Source organism: Rhipicephalus sanguineus, chromosome 5 (assembly GCF_013339695.2).
Source record: "Rhipicephalus sanguineus isolate Rsan-2018 chromosome 5, BIME_Rsan_1.4, whole genome shotgun sequence".
NCBI lineage: Eukaryota > Metazoa > Arthropoda > Arachnida > Ixodida > Ixodidae > Rhipicephalus > Rhipicephalus sanguineus.
This window is the reverse complement of record NC_051180.1, coordinates 77,919,956-77,946,225: the sequence shown is the minus strand read 5'-3', so window position 1 is coordinate 77,946,225 and position 26,270 is coordinate 77,919,956. Positions and strand designations below refer to the sequence as shown.

At 47.0% G+C, this 26,270-nt stretch overlaps 1 protein-coding gene across 1 annotated transcript; it reads left to right on the top strand.

The window, feature by feature from the left end:
• Positions 1–1,518: 1,518 nt before the first annotated feature.
• LOC119393811 (alpha-tocopherol transfer protein-like) lies at positions 1,519–26,270 on the top strand. The gene is made up of 5 exons (XM_037660981.2): positions 1,519–1,864; positions 12,496–12,738; positions 22,623–22,816; positions 23,431–23,541; positions 25,542–26,270. The coding sequence occupies exons 1-5, from the start codon at positions 1,744–1,746 to the stop codon at positions 25,701–25,703; spliced, it is 831 nt and encodes a 276-aa protein (XP_037516909.1). The 5' UTR covers positions 1,519–1,743; the 3' UTR covers positions 25,704–26,270.

Here is a 26,270-nt window from a genome sequence, read left to right as displayed (position 1 = left end):
GAACGAGTCATGAACGAGCGCGGCTGTAGAGGTATACATCAGACGCGGCAATATATATATATATATATATATATATATATATATATATATATATATATATATATATATATATATATATACAGTCAGCGAACGTGACTTCTTGCGTGCTGTCACACAGCGGGGTTTTTCTCGGAGTAAGAGAGCACGAAGACGCTGGAGCTCGTTCTGGAGACCAGCGGTAATTTGAGCTCACTTTTCCTCATAGCTTTATCATTCTTTTTATTCTCTTTATTCGCTACTTAATTTAATACTGCGCGTGTTCAAACGACCACTTCGCTGCACCGGGGATCGCGTGTGGACATAGTGGCCTGCATGACGCACAGACCAGCGCTACAGCTCCGCTGATTGCTCCGTCGAGACCGATCGCGAAAATCGCTTTCACGATAGCCCTGACGGGTACAGCGGCGTGTGACGTAAGCGCCGTTGAGCGGCCCCCTCCTACGGATAGCATTTCTCTGTCTTTCCGCCGCGATGCCGTTGCTATCCGCCGTGCCGATACGTTGCCTACTAAGAAGATTTCTAGGCTCGCAATGGGATTGTAGTCGGAACGTTCCCGTTCTCTATGCTGCAAGCCGGCCTCCGCTGCAGTGCTACGTTCAGTTATTTTATTGGATGCATGACGACGGATACCACAAAACACTGCTTCGATATATGCACAACACAGAACTAACAGCACACATAATAAATAAATAAATAAATAAATAAATAAATAAATAAATAAATAAATAAATAAATAAATAAATAAATAAATTTATGTATATGGATGCAAGCGGATGTAACCGACAAGAAAATCTATATAAGGACATCTTGTACATATTATCAACGTAAATAAACGAACACGCAGAGCTCCTGTGTCCCTCAACTTGACATACAGGCATCAACAGCCTCAACACCCGCGAAACACGTTCTTTCTATGACATGACCACGGAATTCTTGCTCCAACGCTGAAAGTATGCTTTGCATCAAGCGGCCATTTAATTGATTCACAGACGCCACTGATAAGCCCCATCTCTCGCTCAACTACAGGAAAAAAAAAGAAAAGAAAAACACTCCATGGTGTTATATTCAGTGCCATGCGAGCAACCACACGTGACATCCGCGGTACAGGCGTATAGCTACGCGCGCCAATGAACATCCGCACTCTCTCAAAGGAAGATTGAAAAAAAAAAGAAAGAAAAGACAGCCCGCCTTGCTTAGAATTGTGTAAGATGACGCCGCAAAAGCTCCGGTTGGAAGCGGCGATGGCGACAGCTCTCTCTCAAAATCACCTCTCCGCTCCGCCTTTCTTTCCCTTTACTTTCGCTCTTCGCCAATCATAAGAGTGAAATAGTTCTTGCCTGCCAGACCCAATTGTTCTGCGAGTCACTGGGCTAATAGATGTTCTCTGCCTGTACAGATCAACAGAAACTTGTGCACGCCCGCTTTTCTTATAATGTGAAGCTCGTGAAGTTCGCTCGCTTTTAAATTGTACAGGATCGGATGAGTGACGTCGGGCTATATAAATAATCGCGCGTGTCGTCCTGACCTTCGGCGCTGCTCTTGGAGGGCGGACCTGTTCTGACGTGTTTGAAAAGCGACGCGTACAATCTCCTTCCGGCTTGCAGCTAATATCGGGAGCCGGCCTCAATCGGTGTTGGGTGTCCCGCAACAGCGCCGCCAGCGCACAGCTGCTGTACGCAACTGCCCGTTTCCGCACGGCGCGATATGGACGGTAAGGAGATTGCACGCGAAGAACGCCATCACCGAGAATGGCTCGGAGGCGAGGAGACACCCGTGGACGGCGTCGCTCAGGAGTCCCTCGATGAACTCAGAAGACTCCTGAAAGGTAATGTGTGCTCACTCATCTCACGTGATTACTGTTTAATAACCTCAATACGGGGTCTCTACGGCGGTTTCGTATACAACTTATGTATGGGTCATTCCACGCCAACTGTCCCAGCGTTGGCGCTCGACCATCTGCGATTTGAATGAAAAAAAAATCTAGGACAATCTATCCAAAGCAAGAAGTCTTCCGCCAAACTAATTTGTCGAAGAAATTTTTCAGTGCGCAGCGGGAAGTGACACCGATGCGTGCAACAAACACCCCGTTGCCTGCGCAAATATTTAAAACTGGGAAGAACACTACGGTTAAGATAAATGTCTGTTGCTGTAATATGAAATACATGTTTTACTTTTGCACCAATTCACGGTCACCGGTCAAACATCATCACTTGGATACGATTCATTTATAAATATACTCATCATTGTATACCATTGTGTTGATTCATAAATGCAACTCATCCGCTGTGTTCAAGCAAATAATCTGTTTCTTTTCCCACTTTTAAGCCTTTGCACAGGCAACGGGGTGTTGCACGCATCGGTGTCACTTCCCGCTGTTGCGTAAGCACACTATGGCGGCCTTCAAAGGACAGCTGCATGTGGTTAAATGTACTCTAGAGGGACTCGCATTTCTCGTTGCCTCAGGCCAATACTAGTTTGTGAAGTATTCAGATAAGCACGGGAAAATATGGTTATGCTGTCTAGCTCTTCCGTGGTGAACACAGCGCCCACGTTGGTTGTACTTTCCGCTTGACGGGTTCCTACGAAGACAAAACACGAGCAAGAACAGACACCGGCAGAACACAAATTCAAAAATATTTTTCTTGCTTAAAACAAAAAGTAATTTGATAAAACTTTTTCAGTCAGTAGACAACTAATGTTGCTAGTAAATGCGCTATTTAGAATAATTTTACTAAGACCACCTCAATGTTAAATTTACGACTAAATATGTGCGAAAATGAACTTTTTTGCAACTTTGTCGCCAGCTGTACTCACCATTTCAAGCCATATACGTCTCAAACTATTTTTTTGGCTATAATAAGACTTCCTGGCGATCAGTGAATACAAGATATTATATTTCACTGAACGTTACCTTTCTTTGAAAAAAAATCCCCAAAATGGGCCTTATTGTCCATATTTAAGGCCGCATAAAAACCCCACGAAAGCGTAAACGTTCGTGAAACTTATTTTAAGTGAAAAGCCTACGATCGTTCTGTAAGAAAAATTTTGTCCTAGCCTAATTTAGAAAGAACATATTTTTTGAAAACGTGTTTTACGAGCCATAGTTTCGAGCTTTCCGAAAAACTTCACTTGCGGTTTGCGGCGCTGAAAAATTTGTTTCGCCAAAATAGTTTGGCGGAGGACTTCTTGCTTTGGATAGATTGTACTCGATTTTTTTTTTCATTCAAATCGCAGATGGTCGAGCGCCAAGGCTGGGACAGTTGGCGTGGAATGACCCGTATACAAACAATGGCATACGCTATGTTCCTACGACGTTAAACACATACGAAAAAGACGTATACTTGACATCCTGCGTTCGTTCCTATATACGGCACTTGTCCCTTTATCCGGCACTTTTTGCTGTATCAAGCACCTGCTCCTATATCCGGCATAGGTTCTTATACACGGCATTCGTTACTATATCCCGCATTTGTTCTTCTATCCGGCTCCGCCTACCACGCCGAGGCGCGTTGCCGCCGCCGCCCCACGCCAACAGTTGTGGAACTGTATTCTATAAAATGTTCATATAAGTGATATGAGATAACTTTTATTTTTTTTTAGCGCAAGTCGCGTCTGCGCATGTAGAAGTAAGAGGAAACTGAAAGAGTAGATAGAGAAAATATGCGTAAACAATTACAGTTAATTGGGACGGACGAACGGACAAGTGGTCCTGTTAGTGGAATGCACACAGCTGTAGCGGATGAATTGGCTAACTCACTGCGGAGAATCAGGTGACGTACTGTCACTAGGGAATGTAACGAGAATTCGAGAAAGCAATTTATTAGAGGGATTTTTTCATTTCCGCATTTACAGTTGCACATGATACTAAGCTTAAATTTAAACCTGGAGTTTCGCGTGCCTAAAAGTAGATGTGATCACTAGTTACCGGTGTATTAAACCTATACAGGGTGTTTTTTTTAACAACTAAAATTTTTATGAAAGGGCCATGACCGCAAGCCCCCTGTAATTTTCGCAAACGAGATATGCTGCGAAGTGGAAACACCTTGCGCTGCCAAAGTTTGATTAAATAGACTGGAGGTGACTGTTAACTAAATTTTTATTATAAACGTGAACGCAGTTCGTCGTATGGAAAAGTTGCATGAGACTTGTAAACTTGTAACGCTGTGAAGTTTAAACCATAAAGCGAAAAGTAAATTACGGCTGCAAATATGTAAAGCGAAAGATATACAATCATTACATACTTCCATTTCTAATTAGATATGGGGCTGAAACTTGGAGGATACCAACGATACTCGAGGAAAAGGCCCATGGAACGCAAAACAGCGCGCAATGGAACGGTGAATGGTGGACGCAACGTTAAAGAGATCGAAAGGCAGCAGAATGGGTCAGGGGACGAACAGGTGTAATTGGTATTCTAGTTGGCGTTGGTCGACATAAACGGACCTCTGCCAGCCACGTAATGCGTCGGACCGACAACCGGTGGTCACTTAGAGCGACGGAATGGACACCGAGGGAACGGGAAAAGAGGCCGAGAACGGCAGCGAGGTAGGCGGAGTGACGAAATCAAGTGGTTCGCAGCCACAGAATGGAATCGGCTTGGGACATATTGAAGATATCTGGGAGAGGCCTTCGTTCTATAGTTGCAGTGGACGCATAATAAGTAGGTTGATAATGGTGACGAGGATGTAGGGTGTTACAGTTTACGGCATCCCGTGGTCGCACCGATAACGAAGCCAGTATAAAACACCGAGAAGCGTTGGATATTGCTTTTTAGGCATTACCCACGCTTCGTTCTCGCCAACAAAGAAAATCACGATGCCTGCGTCTGCTTATGATTATGCGGAAAACAATGACGCTACCACTACGTAAGACAGCGGCTATCAGGCGAGATATTCTAAATACCAGGATGTTTGGGACGATGATGGAACTTGGTGCTAAATTCAGTATTTAGAGAGGGAGAAGCAGAGCTCACGAACGCATGTAGGCACGCACACACACACACACGCACGAATTCGAGCGTGTGCGATATATACATATATATTAGTATGTAAGGCTTAAATGCGGAAGAGTAGCTTTGAGTGCCGCAAGGTTATCAGTACAAACATAGATGCGCCTTCATAAAAAAACAAAAACAAAAAAAACAACAGTTTATTTTAGAGGCAACAAAATGGAAAGTCGGGCTAGTTGCTCTTGATTCATAATGTATGGAATTGCACAGCGCGGAATACGGGACGAAACGTTTAAAGAAGCACACACGGACAGCGCTGACTCTCAACCGAGGTTTATTGCACACGACACATGCGCAAGAAAAATTACTGATTAGCAAAAGAAAGGAAAAACAAGAAGAACCTCAATCTGTTTACCGTCTGTGCGTGACTTTCAGGAATTGAACTTCTTTATCACTTAAGGTGATAGAAGGCCGGCTGATACACTGCTCCCTATATTTGTTAATGTGGTACGTGTCTAGGATAAGTCTTTTGTTCATGTTACTGTGCCTATCTATCACTTCCGTCTTGTTGAACAGTGGCTTGCATTGATGCTGTGTGCAATGAGCTACCAAGTTTGATAATCGGTCATTCTTTTCGCATTTCCTCTGGTACTCCCGTAGTCTAACATTTGAGCACCTACCAGTCTGACCGATATAACCTCAGTTGAGAGTCAGCGCTGTCCGTGTGTGCTTCTTCAAGTGTTTCGTCCCGTATTCCGCACTGTGCAATTCCATACATTATGAACAGTTCATTTCGCCGACAATTCGACGGGAGCCCCGTCTTCTTCAATACATAACAATATTTACAGTGTGTGTGTCTCCTCTTATACCATGTTAAGAGAAGAGGGGAGAGGATGAAAAGGAAGGGAGAGAGGAACGTAACAAGAAAGAAGAAAGAAAAAAAAAGAAGAAGAAGAAAAAGGAACAGGCTGTCAAGAGGGTCAGTAAGAATGATTTTGCTTGACGCGAAAACTGTGTTCGTTTAGGAAGCGATGCCATATCTTGACAACAATCATTGAATGATACCGCTCCTTGGCGCAGCTGTAAGCTTTTGCGTCTCACTATCTAGGATTCATTTGCCGCTTCAGTCACAGCCGGCATGCACAGATAAGTTGTCCCGGACGTCGTACAGTGTAGTGTAGTACGTCGTATAGCACTGTACTTAAGCTGTCATTACAATAACAAGCTTTTACTCGGTCTTTTTCCTTTAGATCCCTTCTCTTTTTCTAGCTCTTTTTCTCTCCCGAAAAGAGCCAATGCACTGAATGAATAGTGACGGCGCGGCAACACTATACCGGCCTCTTCAGATCTTACATCCACACCGACACGTAAAAGCATGCGCTGAAAGCTCTCACACGGTAAACGTCGAGGATGGACGTAAAAATGCCGCCCGTGTCCTTACACCGGAAGGTGCACTACTAGATGCGCGGGGTCATTACATTGTAAGTTTAGGGGAAGGTGGGGGCGCGGAGACTGTATTGTTTCGTAGGGGGCTGTATTGTTGTCAAAATATGGCGTGGCTTCCTAAACTGACACAATGTTCACGTTAAGCAAAATCATTCTTGCTGACCCTGCTGGCATTCTGTTCCTTTTTCTTCTTTTTTTTTCTTTCTTCTTTCTTGTTACGTTCCTCTTTCCCTTCCTTTCCGTCCTCTCCTCTCTGCTTGCGCGGCCGCCATGTTTGGCCGACCGGAGCGCCGCGGTGCGAGCATTTGATTGGGGGCTGCTGAAACGCTCTGGGGCACAACACGGTGCACCACGTTTGTGGCTCTCAGTAGCGGGCGATGGCAGATTCACAAGCGCTGCAGCCGCTCAGTCTTCTCTGACTGTCGGAACGTGCATCTTCTTTCATGCGACCACATTTCCGAACAGTGGAAATGTGCCAGGGAGCTTGTCAAACATCGCGAGAACGTTCAGCAACATCGTCACGAAGGTTTTAAATAGTTGCAACACCGTGCAGTTGTCCATTCTTTTTTTTATTTTAGAACTGTATCACATGAAGAAACGTTTTAAAGTTACGCATTTGCGTATGCTAATGGCCAGAGGAAAGCTAGTAAGCTGTATCTTCTTTTTTTTTCTGCAAGGCAGCTGCGACAGATATTTTGGCGCCGCGCTACCGTCCGACTTTGTGCTGCACGATCGCTGTTTTGTGCTCTCCCGCAATATGCAACGGGATAAATTTAATTAGACGATTATGACAGTTTTTAACGCAGAACGCTGTAGCTGAGATTACGAGCGGTTTCTAAGCGAGATTACTGCGAAAGCATGGCCTGGCGTAGTCTCCGAAGCCTCTTGTAGCAAAGCTAGACGCAGCGCGCATTCCGGCCCCGTCGCACAGGTGCTTTGAATCACGATCAGAACCGACGAATATTACGTTTGAGGCCGATAATGATTAAGTTCGATCCTGACCGAGCGGCGCACGCGCGTGCACTTTTTATCGCGACATGCCTCGGTCAGTAACTTGACTGCAACGACGGTGTAAGAATATTCAGGTGTTGACACTGCGCTCGCCTAAGCGGCCAGAAAATGCTCGGTCGTCGGTCGGTTGAGCGGTGCGCCATCTAATGGCTTGAGGCGGAGAGCGCCCGCGAGTAGCCGAATCACGGTGGTGCTACGTCATCGCCGCCGTGCTCGCCGTGCCCTCTCCTGTTGCTCTCTCGATTTCGCCCCTCGACGCCGCTTGGCGGATGCACATTATCCAGCAAAACGGCACAGAAAAATGCACGTTATCAGCAGCATGCGCGTTGCTATGGTGACGACTGCCCCGCTTTTCGTAGCGCCCTCTGGAAGTCATCTGATAAGAACCCGAACATTATCTGGACGCGCGTGAATTGCGGTTTCCCATGCGTTGGGGGAAGAGTGTCATCACCTGAGTATATTCGTACACCATGCTGCAACTGAAGGATCGCCCCTGCAATGACAAGATCCCTGTCATACGGGCACTTTCGATCACGATTGAGCCGGATCAGGACTTATCGCCTCGGCCTTCCTTTGCTGTCACAGTAAAACTTCGTTGTTATGAAATCACAGGTAGACATTCCTCGCGGCTGTGAGGTTCAAAATACATATGTTCTATGGACATGAAGTTGCAAAAAGTGAAACGCTTCGTTACATCGAGGTTTACCTGTGCTTTTTTGAACAAATTTATAGCCAAGGTGGCCGCATTTTGGATTTGGGAAAAAAAGCTTAAACACCCGTGTGTTGAAATTTTCGTGCATGTTAATAACTGAAGCTTGCCTCCAGTCTGCAGCTGCGGTGGCTCCTGTAAGCTTTCAGGCAAAATTGAGAAACATTTGTTAGTTGGCTTCGCGGTTTGAGAAAATATCGGGTGAGGTGCATTGATACTGTCTGTCTTATTACAAGATTCGTCGTTGCCGTTCTAGTAATTCAGTTTATTATTATTTTTTTTCATCCAGCAGGTGGTTCTGCTTTAACCCATGCACTTGCATTGCAGCCGTTTCAATAGGCAGAAAATATGGCCTCCTGAGCAAGATCACCGGCTCACTTACTACATATTGAAATCAAGCGCCTTGAAATCGTCTAGAAAACACGCTGCACAAACACAAGCCGCTCGTGTTCCCGTGAACGTCGCATGTCTGTTTCATCGCTAGTTGTTCGGACACCAAACCACGGCGCACTGCCACCCGGACGAATTTTTATAGATTGCACTGCCGTTCCGAGTATGCGGCAAGCAAGCAGCTGGGACTGCTACTTTCTAACAGCTCTGAAAGCACTGACACAAGCGAACACGCCACGCAGGCACGGCTATCACCTCCCGCCATCAGCAGGCCCCGCCGTCGTCTGCATCACGAGGCGGAGCCTGGTGTCGAGAGTAGCGGCGCGCCTGACACTCGCGCTACGAGGCTAAGTAAAAACTTGTCTGTAAGAGGACTCACACACACGCAGTAAATATTGTTATATCTTCAAGAAGACGCGGGGCCCCGTCGAAACGTCGATAAAATAACCTGCTGCTTTTTAATGAAGGCGCATCTACGTTTATATATATATATATATATATATATATATATATATATATATATATATATATATATATATATATATATATATATATATATATATATATATATATATATATATACACACACTGTGCGCAACCCACCCCCACAAGCAGAATTTCCCCGCGAATCGAAATGCTCCGTGGAGGCACGCGGCTCTCAAGGACGTTGACATAGACTATGTTTTTGGAATCGCATACAACGTGTTTCTTAGTGCATGTCCGACGGCGCGCGATACATTTCAGGCGCCGTGGAGATCTTCTAACGATTACGCATGTAAATGCGATCCTCCGAGAAAATGCTAAACGGAGAACAGGCAAAAGCGACACCGAGGAATGTCAGTATAGCGATGTCGGGATAGAGAGGGAAAGAGAGAGAGAGGGAGGTGAAAAGGAAGAGGCAGGGAATTATGCTTCGAAAGCAATAAGGACGTGACGTTCAACTTAATTGCGGGTCTTGCGCTCCGCTAGCATAACGTATGGCTTTCTACGGACTCCAGTAGCGGACGGCTAACGGTAACTTTGCGTGCCCGTGGGTTTTTTTGGCGTGTATCATTAACAAAAAAAAACATGGTGGCTTCGCGCTAGTGGGGCCAGAGTGTACTAGATAGTACACTCTGCCAATCCTGATGGAAGGGTGCAGGCGGGTGGCCTCCCTTGTTTCTTATTATTTTTCTTTCTTTCTCTCCCTTTCTTTGTTTCTTTTTATTTCTCTTTTTTTTCTATTTATGTCTTGCTCTGTGTTCTTTTTCTTTACCCATTTTTCGTGTCTGTTTCTTTCCACCCCTTTTAGATGCGAAGCAGCTTTTGCGCTGGGCTCTGTCCGTAGTCCCATTGGCGACCGTCCGCTTTCTAAAACCTACCATAGCCATCTGCAACATATTGAGCGCGCGCTCGCGTCAAGAAGTCTTCTTCGTCTTGTTCTTCGACCGCCTTGATGATGATACGTGCAGAGCTCTTTAGGGGCCCGGTCTGCCGTATGCTGTCCTAGCTTGGACGCAGACAAAACCACGTGTGCTGGCACGCGCTAGCGCGTTCGGGCCTGTATAAAGGGCTGGGTAAGACGCTGTGGCCTGTCCCCCTTACGTTCACGTTCTGTCAGCAATCATGTGATGGCGTCGGCGAACGAGATTCTGCAGGCGCGCGATGAACCCTGGTGGCTTGCTCCAACAAGAGTTCGGGACGAGTAACAGCAACAGCAACTACAGAGAATTAATGGTCTGCTCCACATGCAAGGACACGTTAACATCGGGCAAGGTGCCCGTGATGAACGGAACTTTATGTCGACCCATGCGCTGCTTCGCATGCCCACATGGTTCCCTTCAGTGGGAGATGGTGTAATTTTTTTCTCTTTTCCTATGCCTTTGTCTTTCTACCTTTTCATGTCTTCATTCCCTTTATTTCTCGCTATTTTTATCTTCCTATTTCTTTCTTTCTCTCTCTCTTTTTCACGTTTGGTTTGACACTCGCACCTGCTGTACACGGTGGTGGGGTTTGCCCAATTCCTGCGGCGCATACCCACCTGACAAGTTACCGATAGCTTAAACAGCTTTACTGTAAAGAAAATGAAGAGAGTGCGTACCGCTTCATGATGATGATGATGATAGTTTTTACGACGGAGCTCAAGTTGCCGACAGCCTAACATCTTAAGCGTACGAGCTGTTTTGCTTTTCGCCTCATCAAGGCGCTGAAGTCAAAGCTAGGCAAGAGTCCAACGTGTGGCTTCGTGCTCTTAATCTTAACACCACTTAGACACCACTTAGACACCACTTAGACACCGAATCTCCTCATCGGAAAATGACGCAAATGTGGGGCGTCAATAGTGTGTTTAATAAATACAGTAGCCTCCCTTGTACGTGTTCTTCTAAAAAAAAGAAAGAAAGAAGAATGATCAGCGCTGTACACTCAACTTAGATTCTAACCTGTTTAACGTGAACAGCATAATAAGTTAGCCGTTGCCGGCTGCCTTGAAGCATGTTTAAAAAAACATGTTTCAAGAAACATGTTTCAAAAATGAAACATGGCGGTGGTATACCTTGTTTTTCTCGTGCCGGCTCGCTTCAGAAGGGTGCGTTGTGAAGTAAAGGAGCAACAAATAATTAAATACGTACAGCAGAATATTGGGGGAGGGCTGGCTGCTGTACAGTGAAAGGTGGAACAAGGGAATGACCCCGTATTTACGTGCTTGCGCGCTAGCAGGCGTACATAGCGATGACGCGTTGCAAATTGGATTTAAATAAACACGCGCACAGGACGAGTAGTGATTAAGAGGTACGTTTTACCTGACAGTGCCACCACGAAAATATGTATGTACTTCATGTGCGCTATACAAGCCAAAAATTGAGCAAATGTGCTAAGGCGTGCACTCGGCGACCGCTGCCCTTTTACCGGGTGGCGAAATAATAAATGTTGGGGTTTAACGCCCCGAAACCACGATACGATTATGAGGGACACTGTAGTGGGGGGGGGGGGGGGTGCTCAGGAAGTTTCGACCCCCTGGGGTGCGCCTAAATCTACAGGGTGGTCAAAATTAAGCATTATGGTTTTCTTGAAATTCAGCACTGGGAGGTACCTTTGCAAATAGGCCATAAATCTAGGGGGACACAAAGTGAGAGGATAATTGTCGCTTTGAGCCACCCATTTAGCTAACATTAAGTAATGAAGTTTTAGTGACTGCACTAAGCGGGCATGTTAGTACTGAAAAGTTCCACCTGGCAGAATCCTTCTAGCATGTCCATACTCCGAGATATCTGGCCGCATGTTTAATTACGGTTCGGGTGATTACGCATGCAAGAGAGTGAGGACTGGTGCAAAGGTCCGCGGCAGTTTCGTGGGGCGTTCAATCTGACAAGGGGTCGAAGGCATAGGCAAAGATGATAATAGGGGTCGAAGGCATAGGCAAAGATGATAATAGGGGTCGAAGGCATAGGCAAAGATGATAATGGTTACCATTTTGCTACCGGCTGACGATATCAAGGAATGACTGCGCGTCACACCAGGGAGGAACTTCATGCCGATCCTCACTGCCTGGCGTGCGTAATCGTAGAAACCGTGATTAAACTTTGCAGCCGGATAACTAGCAACACGGCCGTGCTAGAAGAATTGTGTCAAATGGAACTGTGTAGAAACACGACTGTCTCTAAGATTGCAATGTAATTCCTTTGAATAATGATATCCTGCACAGCTGCGCAAACATCTCTGTGAATACGCGATAGTTGAAGCTACAAACGAAAGGTGAACGTAGACAGACGTAGGTCAATTGGTTACAGGTTTAAATATAATGATTGCAAACATTGCCTCCCAAGAATACGTGCATTTTGGTACTTGTACTGAACGTCGGCAACTATAAATGAACTGTTTAACTATCCGAAGGCAAATATACATTTTTTATTTTGCTGATGATTGTGTCAACAATAATGCAACGTTGGGCTTCCCTCTTTATGATCGCACGCAGATGAGCCTGAGCTTGAGGCCCCGACCGACTCTGCGGACTTGCTGCGTTTCCTGCGACTACGCAAGTATGACGTTGACGCGTCGTTGGAATCGCTGAGAAAGTACTGCGCGATCCGCGCTTCCTCTCCGAGGATATTTGAAGGCCTCAAAGATCCGGAGAAGTTGCGCAAGCTGACGAGAGATTACATCACGGTTCTGCCGCAAAGGAATGTCCACGGAAGGCCCGTGGTATTCTACAAAATTGGTAAGGAGAAGTAATGAACGACCATTTTTATATTACGGGCGGACACGAACGGTGTTTCTATCAACGTGGCGCTGGCGCTGCTTTCGACGCGCACTTAAAAAGAAAGGAAATATTCCATTGCAACTACTGAAGACGAAAGATATATTGATAGATTGAAAAACTTTTTTGTTATGTTTCTGCCGAAAGAAAGGATCTCTGAATAGCGTAAATTGTCAGTATGAGGCAGATTGAGAATATTGTCATCATTGATGAGAAGCGTGCCCTACGGGCCGCATTATGCCATTTAGATGACAGACGCTTAACCGAAGAGATTATTTTTTAACCAAGGCCTCGTGCGTCTGCGATGCACGAGGCTATAAGAAAGCCTTGCTGCGGTTCTTGAGACGCACTGACCTACACGAACGTTTGTGACGGATTGAACGGTGTAGTACGTTCCGTAGTATGCGTTTGTTGTTGTTATTGTCCTCTCCTCATGGCAAATACCTATTGGAGGGGATCGGCCGAGTAGTTAGTGAATTTTTCTGGTATTTTCTGTATGGTGTAACTCCTTGGTACGCTATTTGTTTTTAATTGTCAGTTGGAAGTATGAATTCCTGTTCCTCCTCTCTCACTCCCCTTTTCCTTTCCCCTATATTGCAAGGTAGCTGACAGTGTTCAGCCTGGTCGACTTCCCTTAATTTCTCTTATATCCTCTCTCTCTCTCTCTCTCTCTCGATCAATACGCAAAAAGTTTTGTTCTTATCTTTATTATACTCAATATTTATACGCAGCTTCACCAGCCGCGCAAGCGTAGACAAATTGATCTCGTACGCGCGAGTCAACTAGAGAGATATGGTCAGAGTTCTTAGATACGGCTACTCTCCGGGCAACTCCCGTGACTCTGAGCGCGGTTCTACATACTTGTACAGCATTTTCGCATTGTAATTGTACAGGAAATATATTAAATTATGTACGAAATAAATATATTTTTCATAAGAATTATACGGAAAACACGTGGAATTATTAAAATCACATGCGGAACGTTTCAGTAGAATATCTTCCCTTCGGGTACATAAACCTAACAACCGCATCGTTTTATAACGTATCCCTTTGACTGTGGTATAGCGCCCCTCCACGTACGCGTCAGCGCATTTATTGATGATTTCCTTCTTTCTCTTCCCTCCTCTCTCTCTCATCTTTCCGCTCCCACTTCCCATTTCCCAGCGTAGGGTAGTGAACCGGATATGTTTCTTGTTAACCTCCCTGCCTTCTCCCTTTTGTCTTCTTCCTAGCTGTTAAAACAGCCGTGCAACTAAAGTCTGGGAATTGATCGAATGCACTAATTACTTCGTTATGCCGCGGAAACTTCTCATCGTACTTCAGTGCCGTCTCACGGCCACGACCCAGGTAGAGTTTGTCTGCGATCGCACAGTTGCTTTCTCCGACGCAATTTTTTTTACCGGTTAGACATGCTAATAGAGAGGCGATAAGAACAAAACGCTTGCCAAGTTATAGAGAGGTATACACCGTGGCTTTGTATAAAAGCAGTCATGCGTGAGACGAGCCTTAATTATTGGAGGCGATGCGTAGTTGACGTGGAACGGCTCTTGGCACTAACAAGTACGGCGATAAATACTTTGCTGCGCAATGCTGCATATATGTACCAGTCTAGCTTCATCAAAACAAGCTAGTAAGGACACCTTCGAATAAAAAAATAAAGAAACACGGTTCCTTCCGCATCCGCCTAAGAAGACTCGAAGGCGAAAGGCTTCATCTTCTGAGACGACTGTATCGATCCTCTCGCCCCCCCCCCCCCCTTTCCCTGAAAGCTTTCTGCACCTAAAGTGGTTTTGCACTGTCTCCAGGATCGGAGGCAGTGAAAACAACGACCGGGAGTGGGGGGGGGGGGGGGTTGGCACGCTCATTGTATGTCTATTAGAAACGACCATTACTCGCCGCGGTGGGTCAGTGACTATGGTGTTCTACGCCTGAGCACAAGGTCCCGGGTTCGGTTACCGGTCACTGCCACCGAACTGGTCTTGGGGCTGAATGCGAAAGCCGCTTGCGCACCGCGCTCTTGCGTGTGGCAGGTGGCCAAAATGTGTACGGCATGACTCATAACCATGCTGCAGAGTTTTTACAATACCCATATAAAAGCAATACGATGTGTAAACAATGCAATACATAAACACCAAGACGGCCTGCAGTACAATATGTACTCTAGGAGTCCGGCCATACGACGCGACGAACTTGATAATCACGTGTCGCATGTATAGGAAGTATGGGTCGACAACAAGCATGACCTATGGGGGAAAACGATAGTCAGGTGTCAAAGCTTGGAAAAAGGTGGAGCTTGGAATACTAGTATCATGATCGTGTCATGTGGTTGTCATAACTGTCAATCTTAGTGAACTCCGAATGCTATTGTCCTAATTGCACTGGTGCCCATACTCACTCCTTGCAGTTCGTCAAAGAATGGAGCGTTTGCATACAGGCCTGCCTCTCGAGAAGGCTGAAAAAGAAAAGGAAAGAATCCATCGTGGAGTGCCAGTAATGAAAAGCCGGAGTAGGAGCACGTTGATGTATTTCTGCGCCAAGAAAAAGAAAAAAAAAAGAAAAGAGAGCTCTGTAACAGATGGTGAGGTAGACGAAATGAGGGGTACTCAATTAACGCGCACGATATGTGACGATCTCTCGACAAGGACTATTTACGGAACATGACTACAATCAATGAAACTCTTACTGCGAGAACAGAATACAGCGATGCCCGTAATTAACTGATTAGGTTTTCCGCTGAAGTAAATCATCCACGTGTCTCGTCTCTTGCAATCGACCCTTATATGCAACCCCAACTATGGCAGAAAAATGATGAAATGAAATTCCTGCACGAAGTTCGTTTGGCGTAGGTGACATTGGAATGCGATATGTTTTCTTTGGTTCGCTAAGCAATAAAATGAGCGACAGCACAGGTGGTGATAAAACTAATAAAAAAAGAAGAGGTTAGACTTGCTTTTTGTGAAAGTTAAAAAAAAAAATTCAGGAGCCCTTGTCCTATCGGGAAAAGGGGGGCAAGCGATGCTTTCTTTCTTTCTCCCTTTCTTTCCTTCTTTGTCTTTCATTCCTTCTTTCTCTCCTTCTTTCTCTTTCCTTCCTTCCTTCTTTCTTTCCTTCTTTCCTTCCTTTTTTTCTTTCCTTCCTTCTTTCTTTCTTTAATTATTTCTTTCTTTCTTTCTTTTTTTCTTTCGTTCTTTCCTTCCTTCTTCCCTTCCTTCTTTCTTTCCTTCCGTCTTTCTTTCCTTCCTTCTTTCATTCCTTCTTTCTTTCTTTTCTTCTTTCTTTCTTTCTTTCTTTCTTTCTTTCTTTCTTTCTTTCTTTCTTTCTTTCTTTCTTTCCTTCCTTCTTTCTTTCTTTCGCATTGCGCGATGCTCCATCCTGTTTCCATCTTCCATGCCGAAAATTGGACCTTCATCCACGTGTTTAGCAACGCAACACTTCAGTAGCTACAGGCTACCACGACGGTCATGCGTTTATATCCAGGCAACAATGACATGTGGCAACGCGAAATGACAAGCGACCTCGATAAAAGATCAGATTTTCATATCCGAAACAGGTGATCGCCGAGAAGCCCATGATCGAGAGGTCGTCAATTCTTGGAAAACGGTCCATAAAAATTTCCTCGAGATAAGCGCACGAAAGCGACCACGCCCTGTAGAGCGAAGAGCAACGGCGATCGCAGGAGCGGCGCGCGCACGTCGCGCCATCTATGTAGCCACTAAGAAAGCATGCTGAATTACATGGTGTATATAAATAGCGCGCCGTTAGCAGGCTGCAGACGGTGCTGTCGTGGCCTAACGTCTAACGCGGCAGGCTGCAAATCGAGAGGTCGCCCGTTCGATTCCGCGCGTCGGAAAGAATTCCTGAATTATTTTTCTTTATGGCTTTTCTATATATATACATACTTACACATATACGGTGAATGACGGCGACGGGGACGGACATTTTCCAGCCGAGACTGTCCATATAATTGCTATCGCAATAATACGTATATGACCGCAGCACCTTTGAGGGCCACATTTCTACGTGCTCGCCTGCGCTAGGTTTTTCGCGTATACGGCGCCGCCGAAATATGTGAGTTGTGAAAATGGCCGGTGAAAATAAACACTTCAGATAAGTCGAAGCAGCATCAAGGTGACGTGGCCTTCAGAACAGGTTCTAGGTTATATTGTTTGATACTACTGCGCAATTAATGCTAAGACAAAACAATGCCCTTTGTCCCAACGCGTCGTTTCTTTCAACAACCATTGTTGTCTGTCTGAAGGAGATAGCACGAGGCCTCGCTGATAGGGTTCAACGTTATCGGCGGCCGTCTTTCTTAGGAAATAGGGCTGGCTCGTTTTTATTGCGATAGCAATTATATGGACAGTCTCGGCTGAATTTTGCCGTCGCCGTCGCCGTCATGCACCGTATATGTATAAGTATGTATATATATATAAAAGCCCCAAAGAAAAATAATTCAGAAAAATGCTTCCGAAGCGAGGAATCGAACCAGGGACCTCTTGCTCCGCAGCGAGTGGCGCTATCCACTACGCCACCAAACGCAGGTCCTCCACGTAGCTAACGGCGAGCGTTATATACACACCATCTACCGCTGGACGGACTCAGAGACGCTAGGCGCTTATAAGCGTTTCTTCATTACCAGCGAGATGGCGTTAGGAGCGTGACGGGTGGATTTAAACGTCGTCGGCGAGCGCGCTCGCTTCTTGTTATGTTTGCGCAGGGAGAACCTTGCCCTTCCGCTGTCTGCTCGCGCGGTTTTCTCGCGCTGAGGGGAAGAGGGATGTTTCACGCTTTCACCGTGATGTCCGCGCTCATGTTACGGAGGGTACGAAAGTCATTCGAGCTCAAGGGACGCCGCTAAACGAACAAACAGAAGATGAGCGCGAACTATCAAGTGTCACAGCTCGACACTTGAAGCACTCTAGTTTCCTTCGCTGCTTTTCCTGAACGGGCTGCCGTTATCTCGGTAAATTTCGGAGTGCGTTTTGCACAAACGCGGGGGTCGTAATGCACGCGACCCGGAATCCTATTACTGCGCTAGATAAAGAAAAGTGTTATCGGGTGACACGCGTCGGGTGCCTGGTTCGCGCGCGCGATTTTAAATGCGGACTCGACTTACTGCGCAACCAGCAGGAAAGAAGAAGGGAGACAGGAAAGAGCGCAGGAAAGAGCGCATGTGTTGTCCGCGCCATCTTAGAGTCTGCGCTCTTTCCTGTCTCCCTTCTTCTTTCCTGCTGGTTGCGCAGTAAGTCGAGTTTACAAGTATGAACCAACTAGTCTGCAAAGAAGTTTTGCTTTAAATGCGGAGCATTTCTTGGTCGCACCTGCGGCGTCGGCCGCCGTCCACACTCCCACTGCGCATGCTCGGCTCGTCTCGTGCCGGCAGCAAGCCTCTCCTCTCCCTCCCTCCCTCCCTCCCTCCTCTCGATCGAACGCGGGCGGTGTGTATATAAGCGGCGGAGCGCGCGTTCGGAATTCAGTCAAGGGCTTCTTTACTTGGCTTTCGTTTGACTTGACGCTTTGCTTTACTCGAGTAGATGCGATGGAAGCAACAGTATCTTCAATCAGCGTCCCACCACTCGTTGAAGGCAACGTTACCCCACCCTCACCGTCGTCGGCGTCAACAACAGCAAGCAACGCAGAAGACAAGGCTGTGAAGAGACGAGCATACGACGCTGAACGCAAGCGTTTGAAGCGAGCTGCGGACCCGAAACTTCGTGCACGAGAAGCTGCTGCGAGTTGGCAACGACGGGCTGCAGATCCTTCATTCGGGGAACGAGAAGCAGCTGCGAAACGGCAACGACGGGCTGTGGATCCTGAACGTCGTGCTCGAGAAGCAGCAACCGTTCGTGAACGTCGAGCAGCGGATCCATCACTCGGGCAGCGCGACGCTTCTGCGAAACCCAATTACGCAACATTCACGCGATACCCCCACCACTCTGCGATGCATTTACTCGAGTTCCCCCCGTGGGAAGATGCGGGCGCATTTTTTTATCCTTGGGCCTACTATTATTTCGAATGGCGCGTCGAATAATATCCCTACAAGCGACTTAACCTACCTATGGTCTTTTCTTTTGTACAAGAGAGAGAGAGAGAGAGAAATAAATGAAAAGGAAACGCAGGGAGGTTAACCTGGCATGAGTGACCGGTTTGCTACCTTGCACAGGGGTGGGGAAATAGGGGCAGGAAAGAGGACAGAGAGACAGAGAGATAAAATGAAAACTAAAAAAAAAACACGCACACAAACACATGCATACACACGCAAGACATTTCAGTCAGAGCCGTTCTGAGAGACCGGTTGAATGCAGAAAGCGCAGTAGCGCTTGCACAGCCTTTTTCTGTGACGTTAGATCCGGTCGACGGCGCAGGATTCTTTCTTCCGACAGAGTGCGGTCGTACAATTTGTCGAGCACGTTGCAAAGTGACTATCTCTGTGAACAGTACTGTGGGCAGTCGCACAGAACGTGTTGAATAGCTTCGTCACTGCCGCAGTGGTCACATGATGCGGTTCCTATGCGGCACGCGTACGCGCGCGTAAGTGCGACACCCGACCATAACCTGCACAGAAGGGTAGCGTCACCTCGGCGAAGGCCTGGAGGAATTTGAAGGCTGAGAGTTGGGTCCAGGGAGTATAGTCGCGCATGCTTGAAGTGCGGCTCGTTCCATTGCGACGTGGTGCATTGACGTGCAAGCACGCGGAGCTTCCGTGCAGCGTCAGTTCTAGAGGGCGGTATTATTATTTGACTGCTTTCTGTATGGGCTGAACGGGCAGCCTGATCGCCCCTTCATTGCCGATAATGCCACAGTGACTTGGTAGCCATTGAAAAGTTATTTCGTGGCCTTTCTCAATTAAATGCTTCGTCTCTTCTGCAATCTCACACACCAGTTGCTCGTGCGGGCCGCGGCGTAAAGGTGACAGAAGTGATTGCAGTGCCGCCTTTGAGTCACTGAAGATCGTCCATTTTTGTGCCCGTTCATCAGTAATGAAACGTAATGCGGCAAGAAGCGCTGCGAGCTCTGCTGCAGTGGATGTCGTAAGGTGAGAGGTCTTAAATTTGATTGTTGTGGCTTTCACGGGTATCACGACAGCTGCGGTTGAGCTGTTCGTCATAACGGAGCAGTCGGTGTATACGTGCATTGAGCCTCGGTATTTCTCATACAGCAGGAGCAAAGCGAGCTGTTTAATTAAGAGCCGGTGACGACATGTCTGCCTTTTTACGGATGCCAGGTATCGCCAGGCTGATGATAGGCTGAGTCAGGCACCACGGAGGAATCGAAGGTCTCGTGGTGGGCGTGAAGCATGTCGGTAAAGACTCGCGATACACGGCTACCGTTCGGCAAAAAGAGGTGCATGGTCTGTCTCCTGGTAAAGAGGCTAGGTGGTGGCGGGGAGTCCGAGCGAGATATCTTATATGTGTCCTGGGTGTTTCAACGTCAATGTGTGTCTTGACGAGGTGGTCTCTGGCGACCGCTGCTAAGCATGTTTCTGCTAAACATAGCACACTCAGTCAACTAGTAATCTGGATTAACGTTTTTTTCACCGCATACAGCTACAACGGAAAAAATAGCAAAAGTAACCGTTGACAGAACGAGCAAAATCGCAACTTTAGTATTCAAAATGCGGTCTTCAGGATGGGCCGGTGTCTACCAGCCAATCCTGTTTTAACTGGACACTAAAGGAAAAAACGATTTTTCGCGTATTGGTAAATTACAGTTTCACAACACCGAGCACACCCCTCCTACCGCGAGAAGACGTTTGGTAGGCGAGAAAACGCACGAAAAGAAAATGTGGCTAGCGACGCCGCCTTCAAATTCCCGCGCCAAGCGCCGTGACGTCTTAAATTTTGACGGCGTCTACTAGGTCATACGTAGTTCCTAATCGGTAAAAATGAGCTACATTGTCCTCTGAGGGGTCCATAAACTTTATATACCAAGCTTCAGGAAATTTCACTGGGCCACTGTCGCCAAAATACGAACAATACACTTTGAAATTCATGACGTCACGTGCCGATATTTCGGCGCGATATTTAAAAATTAACGTTGACCTTGCTTTCATCATCTCTTAATAAACATGTGATGGTGAAATTAACGACATTAGAGTTTCACAGTACAGTTTATCAATTTAAGCCGATTCACAATTTCACTTCAGTGTCTCTTTAAGAGCACGTTGTCGCGCCTGCAATTCTCGTTTCGACGTGCTTTTGAACGAGACGCCACGTGTCGCTCCTTTCCCGCTCCGACCTTTCCTTTCACCCGTGCTAATACTTTTTTGGTTGCAGCTGTATGCGCGTGTCACAGACACTGTCACTGTACGCTTCGTCATTACTGCAGCTGGTTTATACAGCCGCGCGCTTTTATATTTTTATTTGCACCAAAAGAGCCGCAGTAGATGGCAAAGGTGAATGAAACTGAGTATTGAGATTAGAAATATGGTTGGAATTGTTAGAAATTAGTTCGTGCAGGACCGGAGTAAGTGGTGATCTCCGGGAGAGACGTTTGAGAAGTTTGCACTAGTAATGGAAGAGGTGATGGTCGTTATGGTGGTGGCTTTGGTGGTGGTGGTGGTGGTAACGATTCTGTCTTTAACGCACCATCTGCTCCATCATTCAAATATGCCCGTACTGTCAGAAAACGCATGGTCAGAAGCATGGTCAGAAAACGCTGCAGAGCGGTAGTTCAGGCTCCTGAGAACACGCGAGCCAAACATCATAGCGCAGCATGCGGCCTGTAATTCACAATTAATTCTCAAAGCCAGCTAGAAATCGTTCTCTCTTCTCTCGACGAATGATGCCATAAACTCAAAGTCGACGGCCATTGGCTGATTTGAGCATCGTGAGCTGCATAGTAACCACGGACGCCGCGAGATGTTGCCACGTGCTCGCGTCTTCGCTCGAGATCACACTGAAAGTAAGACGCGCGTTCGAAGGAAAAAAAGAAAGAAAAGAAAGTGCTCAAGGTCATGACGCGCGCTGACGAAGGGATGCATCTTATTGCCCACCTTGTCACCCCCCTCCCCGCGTAACTTTCAACGCGCTCGCTGGTACGCCAGGAGGGAGACAGAGCTTGAATCCAGCGACAAACCGCTGTAACTCTGCTCGTTATTGACTGATTCTAAAAATTTTTGCGGTGGTCGATTCGTGAGGTAACAAGCTCTTTTAATGAAGCCATTTGACGATTACTTAGAGAAGTGTTGCAGGGCCCCTTTAAGAGTATCCCTTTGCTCAGGGGGGGGGGGGGGGAGGTGGGGAGGGCTGGGTGTCTCAAACAACGTTTGCTACATTTAGGCATGTGTACATATGGCGCTGATCACCCAACAAGGCGCGAGGGGTCCCCCTCATAGGCGTGCTCAGGGTTACCCATCAGGGGGGGGGGGGGCAAAGGTTCATCGCAGCGCCCCCCCACCCTACTAAGTCATGTATGGGGCAAATTTTGCGCCCCCTCCACTGAGGTGACTAGAAGGGTGAATGTATGGGGCATATTTTGCGCCCCCCTGCCCCCCCCCCCCCTGTGCACACGCCTATGGTCCCCCTAAACCCTGCTGGATGGGCTCGTGCCTTAACTGATTTAAGTCCTAGTTTCTGCACTGGCTTTGCCACACGTTGCCAGATTCATCAGGTCATTACTCAGTTTTGTTCGTTGTTCCGTGTGCACGATATCAAAGCCGAAAAATGAAAGTCGAGCGTTTTAAGCCCGACTGCAAAGTTAGCGCACGTGCCCGACCGCTGGTCTGCCCTCTCAAACAGCACGTTCTTTCGTAATGTCGATTTTGCTAATTTTTTTCACTACCGTGCGGTAAATCAATAAGTCGCAGCACGCAATAATGCAGGTTACCCGTTGCATACACGCAGGCAGCTGGCAACCGTCCAAGGCCAGCCACTTGGAAATGACGCAGGCAGTGGTGATGTGCCTCGAGTACGCGTCCATGCACCCAGCTGCTCAGACGGCGGGCGTCGCTCTAGTCAGCGATTTCGAAGGTTGGTCCTTCGGCAAGATGCGCTACTTCGACATTGGTGTCACCAAGGAGTACCTGTATTACCTGCAGGTAAATAACGCCAGACTATGTTACATTGACTCCCTCTTTGTCCTGAATGGCTAAACCAGGAACCATTGCCATTATTGGGACGTTATCACGCAGAGAAAAAAACAGGCGATGTTGCTTCTAAAAAATAGCAACGCGAACATTGATCGCACGATTTTTCTGTCCGCGCTCGTGTGTGGCAAACATCGAAATGTCGTAGGAATGGAGCAAGTAAGTCCAATATTACGTCATGACGCATTTAGAAGCTGAGCACAACAACAAGGCTGGCTCCTAGAAAGAATAAGTGAACTATGTGATTAAGGTGCATGTTCTGATGCCCATCATTAATTTTTTTAGAGATTGGAGGGTATTGAACCTATATTTAACACAAAGAATGAAAAATAATAATTAAAAAAAGTCGCGTCACTTGTCCCTTAGGGATTGCGGATCGAACGAGCGTTTAACAATGAAGAAAAACGGCGACGGTGTTAAATGCACGTCATGCGGAGTGTCCGCTCCCCTATTTAAGAACATCACCACACGATCGCTGCATTGAACAGTGGATAGCGCAATTTCTGACTGATTGCACCTCTGATAATCAATGTACTAAATTGCTTTTCCTTCCTTTTTTTTTGCAGAATTGCGCGCCCCTCCTACCAAATGAAGCTCACGTGATTCGACAGCCAGCGGCCTTCAGCGTATTGTTCGCGCTTATGCGACCTTTCATGAAAGACGAGACAATTAAATCGGTAAGTATTTATTAGTGTTCGAGCATATCTTGCTGCATTCTTTTACTAGAAGGCATAGGCGTGCGCACAGGGGAGGGGGGGGGGGGGCGGCCGCCCCCTCTAATCATCTAAGAGGGGGGCGCAAAATCTGCCACGTACATTGACCCTTCTAGTCACTTAAGAGGGGGGACGGCGCAAAATCTGCCCCATAATGGACTTAGTAGGGTGGGGGTCCGCTGCGATGAACCTTCGCCCCCCCCCCCTCTAATGAGGAACCCTGCGCACGCCTATGCTAGAAGGGAAATATTATGAGATAAATCGATGAAAGAGTAGCCTCACTTTTGAATCACTAACTGCGTGCCTCTGATACGACGTGTCGAGGGCAATTCCCGTGTTACTTTTTCCAGCAATCGAGTATCCAGCGGTAAAGCTTGAAAACTTCGAATGTATGTTAGCGTACAACTCATCAACAAATGGGAAAGCTGGCGGTGCCACATGCTAAAAAAATCGGCAGACCCCACGATTTGTGGGAATCGGTTTTATGCGAAGCAGTCGGCGAGTACTTCTATGCTGTATTTTATGGCTTTGAGCCAAGCGTTACGAGGTGGATCAACGTGTTTTTGTAAGTGTAGTAGCTGCGTGCACATCGTGGGCTTACCAGGCACGTCGACAACATTGGCGTTTAAAGGGTAACTTATGGTGCGACGTAACGTCAGCCCTCACGTCAGTATTATCGAAAATAAGTGCACTCTATGGTGTAATCATGTGAATATCATACGTAACTTCCGTTAATGTATGCCTTCGGGGTCGAGCAATGCTTCAATATAGCTTGCTGAATCATAGGAATACAAATGTAATGTTTATTAGACTTCTATAAAAGCGGAGCCAACACTGGAACCACAGACGTTAATCTGATTTGATGCCTGTATCGTAGGAGTACATATGCAGTGTTATTCCTTTCTTGTAAAATTAGATAGCCAGCACCACAGCCACAATCGATTTTGCACCGTCATTACGCCTGCATGGGCTGTTTTTGCAAACCAGTTTATAGACTTGGCGTGGTTCTGTGGTAGAATACCTGATTGCCACGCAGAATGCTTGGGTTCGATTCCTCCTGGGATCCCAGTTTTCATTCTTTCCATTCGTCAGGTCAACGCTGCCGATGTCGGTTTTTCTTAACGCTCTCGCATTTAAATTACCAATGCCTGTCCTCGCCGTACCTGGGTAGACACAAACTGTCAATCACCTTTGGCGCATACCCGTACACCGCGGCGCGTGGTAAACGGGTATGTGCCACACGTTCCTGGAGGAAAGGGCTTGACGACGTACGCGACAGGATTTTCTCGTTATTGATGTCACGACCCGACAGTCATATTTGTCAAATCCTCTTACCCTCCCATGCCAATTTTGGTCTACAGAGAGTTAAGGAGGCGATCATGAGAACACCCAGACGTAGGCGGCTAGGTAGATAGATACGTAGATAGAAACGCTCAAAGTGCCAAAGGTTCGCGAAGAAATGCTTCGCATTTGAAATTGTTGTCGATCTTGGCGAGGACGCAGCCAGAAATTTTTTTTTCAAAAGCAGGAGGGGGAGTTTCAATTACTATTTATGTAAGTTCGCGCGTGTGTTTGTATGTGTGCGTGTGTATATACACACGCAAAATTGAAAACATCATAAGGGGTTTCAACACCGCCCCGCCCCCTGTTCCCCGGCTATGCAAGCGGTTCTTGATAATGCACTTACGTCTCGTCGTTTGTGAAACGTGTACGCCAGTAAAACTCCAGAGCTAATGAAGGTTATTTGCACTGAGGCAACTGCCCGCTATCTAACCGCGAAATGCAGTGAGCCAAGATGGGGTATTCTGTAAAATATGCTTTTAAGTAAAGCTCCGCGGACACCGGTAAAGACGATACTGGCTGTAGCGTACCGAACTATAGATGCCTTATCCCACATCAGCTCATTGGAAGCCGTAGGCAGTTAAGTCAAACGACAATTGCTTTTTTTTTTCTCGTCATTCCAGATAACGTTCCACGGGAAGCACATCGATCAACTTTACGCCGACATTCCTGCAACCATGCTTCCCGCCGAGTACGGAGGCGCGGCATCGAACACAGACTGGGACCTGTTCTGGACAAACATATGCAAGAAGCACACCGACCGCGAAGCTGGTCGACAGCTGTAGGAGTCAACTTAGCCTTATGGAGATAATCTCTATGCTATGCTGTGATTCTACAGGTGTACCACACGATACCTGTTTTAATCTCCGCGGACTGTTGTGGACGTGTTCGCCTTCCTCAGAGAGAAAACAAAAACTCACAGGGTCCCTTATACATTCGCCTAAGACGACTCGAAGGCGCAAGCCATCTTGTTCTTTTTAGATGCGAAGCATCTCATAGCGGAGTTCAAACCGGTGGTGGTGGTGGTGGCGGTGTGCGGCGTGACCACCCTTACTGCGCATGCGCATACCCTCTACACACACCTCCTCTCCACTCCCCCTCACCAGTCCCCCTCTCCACTTCCCCTCACCCCTCCCCCTCTGCACTTCCCCTCTCCACTTTTCTTGTGAATCGATTATATTGACGCCCCCGCAACGAACTATTTCTACACCCAATGTGGTTTTGCACAGCCTCCGGGATCGCAGGCAGTGAAAGCTTTCTGCATCTCACCTGGTTCTGCACTGCCTCCGGGATCAACCCACCTTTGACCAGCGACGATTTCATGCGATGACGTCATCATGTGACGGCCCTTT

Bases quoted from the DNA above. Each gene is read 5' to 3' on its own strand.
- LOC119393811 (XM_037660981.2), top strand. From the start codon at position 1,744: ATGGACGGTAAGGAGATTGCACGCGAAGAACGCCATCACCGAGAATGG. The intron at 12,739-22,622 runs GTAAGGAGAAGT...GCATACACGCAG, and splicing joins CGTGGTATTCTACAAAATTG to GCAGCTGGCAACCGTCCAAG. The intron at 23,542-25,541 runs GTAAGTATTTAT...TCGTCATTCCAG, and splicing joins AAGACGAGACAATTAAATCG to ATAACGTTCCACGGGAAGCA.